This window comes from Mus musculus, chromosome 4 (genome assembly GCF_000001635.26).
Source record: "Mus musculus strain C57BL/6J chromosome 4, GRCm38.p6 C57BL/6J".
In the NCBI taxonomy this organism is placed as follows: Eukaryota; Metazoa; Chordata; class Mammalia; order Rodentia; family Muridae; genus Mus; species Mus musculus.
In genome coordinates, this window is record NC_000070.6 from 129,078,021 (window position 1) to 129,086,287 (window position 8,267).

At 47.6% G+C, this 8,267-nt stretch overlaps 1 protein-coding gene across 2 annotated transcripts in view; it reads left to right on the forward strand.

Annotated features, from left to right (window-relative positions):
* Nucleotides 1-6,506, forward strand: part of Rnf19b (ring finger protein 19B) — a 26,383-nt gene extending 19,877 nt beyond the window's left edge. For both annotated transcript variants that reach the window (NM_001368763.1, NM_029219.2), the window contains exons 6-9: nucleotides 887-1,027; nucleotides 2,322-2,529; nucleotides 4,727-4,858; nucleotides 5,708-6,506. In NM_001368763.1, coding sequence (NP_001355692.1) covers nucleotides 887-1,027; nucleotides 2,322-2,529; nucleotides 4,727-4,858; nucleotides 5,708-6,170 — 944 coding nt within the window. In that variant the 3' untranslated portion in view covers nucleotides 6,171-6,506. The remainder of the gene's footprint in view (nucleotides 1-886; nucleotides 1,028-2,321; nucleotides 2,530-4,726; nucleotides 4,859-5,707) is intronic.
* The last annotated feature ends 1,761 nt before the right edge of the window (nucleotides 6,507-8,267 follow it).

Sequence of the window (8,267 nt, forward strand, 5' to 3'; positions counted from 1 at the left end):
TATGTGGATGGAGCTAAGGTCAAGTCACTGGGACATGAATCCAGGCAGACTTCTTGCTTGCTTGCTTGTTTTTCAATTTATCTTTATGTGCATTGTTTGTCTGATTGCATGTGTCTGTTTGAAGGTATCAGATCCCCTGGAACTGGAGTAACAAAACAGTTGTGAGCTGCCATGTAGGTGATGGGAATTGATCCCAAGTCCTCTCTCTAGAAGAGCAACCAGTGCTCCTAACTGACTGCTGATTGACCTTTCCAGCCCCAAATCAAGACAGTCTTCCTTCTTAACATGTAACAACTGAGCTACTCTGCACATACAGCAGTGTGATTGGAGAATTGAGTCTGAGGAACCCTCAAATCACAATCCCTACAGCCATTCGCCCAGTGTCTATTTTTATGTGTATGTTTTATCTGTATGTATAGCTGCACACACTTGTATACCTGGTGCCCTGGAGGACAGGATGTCATTGAATCCCCTGGTACCGGAGTCAGACAATTGTGAGCTGCCATGGGTGCTGGGAATCAAACCTGGGCCAGTGCTTTTAACCACTGAGTGATCTCTCCAGCCTTCAGTCTTTGATTCTTGATTAATTCTCAGTTTAGCACTTCAACAATGAAGGGAGTAGTATAAAATCAACATATGTTGGATGCATTGGATTCTACATGTATATTTTCTTTATCACTGGAAAGGTTCTATGAACAGACAGCCAAAGGACTGAAGCCAAGACATCCAGACTTTTGTGACTGTCTGCTCCTGTGTTATACCAGATAGCCTCTTCAGATGGCCATGTTTGTCTTTGGCCCTAGTGGCTTGCTTGTGCTCAATCTGGGAGGGAGAACCAGGACAATTGCCTGTTGACCTGATGACATGTTTCCATCTCTTTCCCCAGGTATTGGTGTCCCCATTATGCTGGCATATGTTTATGGGGTTGTGCCCATTTCTCTTTGCCGTGGAGGTGGCTGTGGAGTTAGCACAGCCAATGGAAAGGGGGTAAAAATTGAGTTTGATGAAGATGATGGTCCAATCACAGGTAAAGGAAGGACTTTTATTTCCATTTGAATCTATAGAACAAAAGATAAAAGTCAGTAGAATTGAGCACATATTTACAGAGGTTATCACTGGATTTCTTTGGATAATGAGCTTTGTGGGGGGTAAAGTATTTTTAGCCTTTCATTTCTTGGTTCCAGAATTATTAGGTTAATTCCTCTGGTACTTGCCTGTGTATGGCAGGTATGAGGCAATAGGGCTTCAAGTAACTGGAGTGTGCTAGCGGGGTGGTCAGAAAGCTCCGCGTCTGTGCCGCACTCCGTCAGTTTCGGAGGACTTTATACTTTATCCTGCTTGCTTCTTACAACAGCTCTCTGAAGAGGGAGGCCGGGGCTATCATCCCCATCTCAGCGGGAACTGCTTTAGCTTGTATTTTAGTAGCAAGGGCTTCTGCAGACCTGAGATGAGAGCAAATCTTGTGACTCCTACTTGAACACTGTCTTCACCTACTTGCAACACGGGTGTTTTTGATGCTTTGCGGCAGAAGCTGCACGCGAGCTAATCAGATGTTAAGTAAAGGGGTTTGAGAGCACTTCCCTATAATCCTAGCATTGGGGATGGTGAGGCAGAGGAGGTCATGTGTTCAAAGCCAGTCTGGGCCACAGGGAGACCCTGACTCAAAGTAAAAAGAGAAATACGAGTGAGGCATAATTGCTCACATCTTTAATCCTAGCACTGATATCCAAGGCCAGAGTGGGCTAAGTACTAAATTCAAGACAGCCTAGACTATAGAATGAGAGACCCTGTCTCAATTTTTTTTTTTTAATCTACTAAGGTAGATAAAAATAGCTGCTGTAACCAGGCAGTGGTGGCTCACACCTTTAATCCCAGCACTTGGGAGGCAGAGGCAGGCGGATTTCTGAGTTCGAGGCCAGCCTGGTCTACAGAGTGAGTTCCAGGACAACCACGAATATACAGAGAAACCCTGTCTCGGAAAACAACAAAACAAAACAAAATAGATGCTGTAGACTTATACAGAAATAATAGTGGGCTTGCAGTTAAAATGTGGTGTGACTTATTTGATCCTGAGTAGTCATTTAATTTCAAATTCTTATTTCCTCATTTGAAATCAGGGCTCCTAATCACTAAGTTACTGAGAGGCTTAAGTGCAGATGTTAGCAGTCTGGTTCTGTTGTCTCACACGGTCGCTGCTTGTTAAGTGAATTTGTAGTACTTTTCAGCATGAAAATCCTCCACTCTGAAGAGTCTCTTCAGGAAAATGCCTTCCAGACTCTTTGTATGTTGTTTCAAATGGGGGTGTCTGGTTCTACCCATAGTGGCAGATGCCTGGCGAGCCCTCAAGAACCCCAGCATCGGAGAAAGCAGCATTGAGGGCCTGACTAGTGTGCTGAGTACCAGCGGAAGCCCTACAGATGGACTCAGTGTCATGCAGGGACCATACAGCGAGACAGCCAGCTTCGCTGCCCTCTCAGGGGGCACACTGAGTGGTGGTATTCTCTCCAGCGGCAAGGGAAAGTACAGCCGGTAAGTAGAGAGGTGGTCTGTAGCAGGCATTGGAATTATTTGTAAGAGAGGACACACCGAGCCACATCTCTATACCACTTTAAGCATCAGTGGTATTTTATTTTTCAAAGTTCACAAATTCTTTGCATCATAGTGACTTCCACTTAAAGAATAATGTTGACTTTAGGTCTTGCTGCTTCATTCTGCTGCCTGCTCTAGGAAGCAAGAAGAGCAGAAGGCAGGCGCTCTGTTAGGCTTGTCGTTGGTTTTATGCTGTGTCACGTTGACTCTGGTACTGTACTCTTCATGACCCTCTTATTCCCACTGGATAGAGTAGGAAAATCAGTTCTGTGAATTTGTGTTAAGAGTACAGAAAGCCTTGTCAATAAAAATAACTGATGTACTTGCATTTTGCTGATGTGCCCTACCGTAATGCCATAGTTATTCATATTTACATATACAGCTGGCGTTAGAGGAGAAGCAGTTAGTTGAGTTCAGTGGGGAAGAGTGGCCTCGTGGAGCACAGCAGAGCAGGAGGTGAGGGAGACAGAGCATTGTCTCAGGTACCTGGAGGGATCCTGCTAGGAAAGGATTAGTACTCCGTGACTGACAGGCAGCAGCCTCCACTGATTTCATGTGCTATGGAGAACATGGAGGAGGCTGTAGGAAGGCCCCAGAGAGGACACTGCCTCACAGAGGACCTGGGCGGTTAGGGCGAGAGCAGATGGCGATTTGGCTGCAAAGAAGATGCAGTGGCAGATGGCGAGTGGACTAGATCTTCACCTTGGTGTCCTTCATTCGCCTGGGAACCTCTTAAAATAGACTCTAGGAGCATATTTCCAGAATTAATAACTTAGGCTGTCCTGGGATGGGACCTGAGGGTGGTCTATGTTTAGAGAAGACTCCCCAGATGATTCTAGTGTAGCCGCTGGCATGAACCAGCCTCTGGCAGCCACCAAGGAGGTGACCTGGTAGGTTCTGAGAAAGGCTTTGACCACTGAGTGTGTGGCAGAGCTGAAGCTGGAACACAGGCCTGAGAGCACCCCCCAGTTGCCCTCATTTCCTAGTGTGGGGCAGAGACACAGGCAGCGGGATGGAGCTGCTGCTGACCTAGCTGCATCTTCTGACTAGTGTCCCTTGTTAACGGCCCCTGCCCCCACATGCTGGAGTATTCACTGCTGTGCTCTCTTAAAACCAGCTCCCCTTGAATGAGCCACAGACATAGTTGGAGCGTGACTTGCTGAGACTGCAGTGCAGCCGGCAGCTGCTGCATCCAGTGAAAGCCGTTCCTTTATGGGAAGTGAATGAGTCAAATGGGCTGGACTGCGAAACCCATTATGAAGAAATACTGAAGTGCAGAACAAAATGGTGCTGAGCCAGAAAGGAAGCAGTTAGGGGTTCCCAGCCTTGAAACCCTATTAGGAAAGTGCTGTTGATGAGGGAGGAGGTTGGCTCCTATATGCCCTTCATTCCTGCAGCCTGGAGGTTACCTGATTACTACGTGTTTGAGTTCTTCCTCTGTGTCCAAGGTAGAAAGGGCAAAGCAGGAATGAGTTGTGAACTCTTCCTTCCGGGGCCTCACAGAGCAGTGGAGAGAGGTGTGGAAGTTGGTGCAGAAGAGGGTTGGGCACTCAGCTGGAGGTGCCTGCCGGGTGCTGGAAGAGAGAGAGTAAGAGGAAATGGTAGTCCTTTGTTGTTAAAGACCTGGCATAAGTTGTTCAGGCAGAGAAAGAGAAACTTTTGAGACAGGGCATAGCATCCACAAAGCCATGGAGGTACAGAATGAAAACTCAGGGGTTGTGATGCTGGAATTGGGGTAAGAAAAGGAACCCAAGCCGCTAGCAGGTCGGGAAGGCCACAGATGTCTGTAGGCAGGAAGGGGGCCAAGAGTTAAGAGATTTTAGGATGGTTGGGTCTTGGCCTGCGTTGACACTGCTCTGGAAAGTTGCTTGACTTGAATTTAGGGGCTGCTGGACACAAGCCCGGTGTTGATTTTTTTAGTCAAGGACTTATGTTAAAGGGACAGAAAGGAGGGGGCAGTTTCACTTGATATGTAAGAGAGGAACTATGCTGGCATGTATTTGAACTGTTTGGCAGTTGGAGGTGATCCAACAGATTATCACAGTTCTCAAGAGAATAATGGAAGAGGTGTGTTCCAGGAAACAAACCGTCAGAACCCTGCTTCTCCTGTTAACTTGCACATCCCCTCTTTACACAGGTTAGAAGTTCAAGCTGATGTCCAAAAGGAAATTTTCCCCAAAGACACAGCCAGTCTTGGTGCAATTAGCGACAGCGCAAGCACTCGTGCTATGGCCGGTTCCATAATCAGTTCCTACAACCCACAGGACAGGTATGAGCAGGCAGAGCCCGGGACAGCTGTATTCATTGGGTAATAGGTCCTCAGCGCTCCCTTCCTCATCTCAGGGCCCTGGGTGCCATCTAGTGGAGATGTGGCGTGCTTCTGAATCCATTGTGCTGGAGTGTTCATCTCTTAAATCTTGTTAGCCTTTGACTTTCCTCCCTCCCTCCTTTCTTCCCTCACCATCTCTTTCCCACCTTTTCCTTCTTTTGTCTAGCTGTTGCAACAGTGGAATTATTCAAATGGAGTTTAAAGAGCTAGACTGATGTTAGCTAGGGCCTGGGTCTAGATCTCCTCTCCGTTCCACTGCAGGAGGAATGAATGGCTTCTGACTGTGATGCAGTCGTAACAAGCTGCCAGCTTGCTCTTACATTTCTATTAAAAGTAAGGTAGGATGAGGTACTTAGTTGAATTCTGGAAGCTATTTATTTGTGTGTTAGATTGTTGTAAATGAGTATGCATATATGTATACCTACATGCCAGAAGAGGGCATCAGATACCATTACAGATGGTTGTGAGCCACCATGTGGTTGCTGGAAATTGAACTCAAGACCTCTGAAAGAGCAGCCAGTGCTCTTAACTGCTCAGCCATCTCTCCAGTCCCTCTGGAAGCTCTTTTTAGATGTTTTAAGGAGAGCAAGCGTGTGTGTGTGTGTGTGTGTGTGTGTGTGTGTGTGTGTGTGTGTGTGTGTGTAAAGGGAAAGTGAGAAGTGAGCTCTGGTCTACGTGGACCCACCTCTTCTAACTACTTAAGCCAAAACCCAGAAACTATTTTAGGAGCAGGTATAATATAACATAACCTATGCGTGACTCTCAGCACAGTGAATTTTGTTCCCACAGAGAGTGCAACAATATGGAAATCCAAGTGGACATTGAAGCCAAACCAAGTCACTATCAGTTGGTGAGTGGCAGCAGCACAGAGGACTCGCTCCATGTCCATGCTCAGGTGGCAGAGAAGGAAGAAGAGGGTAATGGTGCTGGTGGTGGCAGCGGTGGCAGTGAAGACGATCCCCCTTACAAACACCAAAGCTGTGAACAGAAAGACTGCCTGGCCAGCAAGGCTTGGGACATCAGCCTGGCCCAGCCTGAGAGCATCCGCAGTGACCTGGAGAGCTCTGACACGCAGTCAGATGACGTGCCAGACATCACCTCAGATGAGTGTGGCTCGCCCCGCTCCCATGCTGCAGCCTGCCCCTCCACCCCCCAAGTCCACGGTGCACCGAGCCCAAGTGCCCACAAGAACCTCGCTGCTCCAGCTGAGGGCCAGACTGTCTTGAAGTCAGAAGAGTATGAAGTGGAATGAAGGCCCCTGTTCTGAGAAGCACACTTGTTGTAACTGCATCTTTTGGAATCTTTTTCGGGGGAGGGTGGGGATTTATGTATTTTGTTTCAAAGATTCTCTGGTCAGGGTTCCCCCAGGGAAGTTCTGAGAAATTTACAATTTCTTACCAGATAAAAAATGAAATTTGCCTCTAGTATCCCTCCCCCTATCCTCTCATTTTTAGTTTTAATTTATTGGCTAAACTGATGTTGGCAATCTGTGAGGTGTGTCAAAGAATGTACATATGTATGTGTGTATATTGTATGTATGCTAACATTATTGATGACACATTTTAATAAAGAATTCTGTCATAACTGACCTCATGTCACTGTCCTTGGCTTGGGTAGTCCTGCAGAGCCAAGTGTTTATTGGAAGAGTAGTCTATCTGTCTGTGAGAGGCCTGCGGTTTTCTAACCCCAGGGAAGAAGGGTTTTACTCCCTCCAACTGCAGTGGAGTCGCTTGTAGAGCAGCTTCTCCTCCCATACAGGAAGCCAAGGCAGGCTTGCTGTAGACTGGAGTCAGGCTGAGTCTGCAATAGCGAGGAGACCGAGTTGCACCTTTTTTGCCCTCGAGAGGCAGTTCTGCAGTTTTCCTGTCAGAGCCAGATTCATACTCACCACACTCTATAGTCAGTGTTTAGGGGCAGAGTCTGTGGAGAGGGCTTGGTGACCCCGCAGGGTTACAGTTAGGAAGCAACTGGGGCTGAAACCCAGATCCCTGTGCATACTGTGTAGCTGCTCTACCCCTGAGCCGCATCCCAGCCTAGGAGCCAAGCCTATGGGAGCAAGAGCTGTTTCTGCAAGATCCCAGGCAATAGCTAGCATAGATGTTGGCTGTGCTCTCAGGTACACGCTCCCTGCCAGCCTAGTTAGAGAGAGGCTGAGAAATGCGGCCTCCAGGGAAAGCAGCGGGCAGGCGTGCCGCCCAAGTCTCCCTTGAGCTTACACGGTTAGCAGGAGTGAGCTGTTAGTACCAGAAATCTGGGCACTGTCAAGAATAAGGTCCTTGGGCTGGGGGGAGCGGGGGGTGGTTCAGCAGAGGCATGCTTGGCTAACGTGGACAAGGCCCTGGGTTCAGTCCCTGGTACCATAAAGTAATAATAGTAATGATAATAAATAATGTCTTTAGGAATGAAAGCTCATACAAAGAACTGCAGAGCAAGAGATTCAATGTCAGAATTCCAGATCTGACTGTCAGTTACTTTCCTATGCCCCCATTTTGCCCAATCCTTAAACCAGAATCAGGCAGCTTGTTGATCGATCGCCTTAGCACTGGGCCCAGGGGAAGAGCCGAATGCATCTTTGTCTGAGGACCAGCTGCCTTTCTGTTTGTATTCACAGGTTTACCTGCTGCCTTATGCAGTAAAGGATGGGGCGTCCAGACAGCAGCCACTGTGGAAGATCTTACTTCTCAGGCTCCACAGGCCACCTTGCATTTCCTTGCATATTGGAACAGGAAATGCTGTTAATGGACTTGGCGTCTCAGTAAGAAAGTGTCCTAGAGATGTCCCGGTGCGACTAAAGGAACCTGTTGGGGAGAAAAGGCAGACAGTTTGGAGACCCCTGAAATGCAAACAACCCACTCGAGATTTGCAATTCTTCTAAAGCCTCATCAAAAAAGCACTTAACTTGGATAAAGTCAAAGGCAGTACGTCAAAATGCGTGGTCTAGAGTCAAACCTGTAGTCTTTGTTGTTGTTGTTGTTGATTTGTGCTGTCCTGGAACTCACTCTGTAGACCAGGCTGGCCTTGAACTCAGAAATCCACCTGCCTCTGCCTCCTGAGTGCTGGGATTAAAGGCATGCACCACCACACCCAGCCAAACCTGTAGTCTTTATCTGGTAAATGTATGAGGTAATGCTATAGAACTGGGCGGACTACTCACTCCCCCATGTCTGTTTCCTCTTAGTCTGATTCTGGGGCCACGGGTTAAGATGCTATACTGAAAATGCTTTGGTAAAGGCCATGTTTCTAATAAGGAGCAAAGTCAAGAACACTGGGTGTCTTGATACTGGAATTCAGTCTCAGGCTTATTTGACGTTCCCTAGTGTGAAACCAGCTGAGAAGGCTCGTTGGTGCC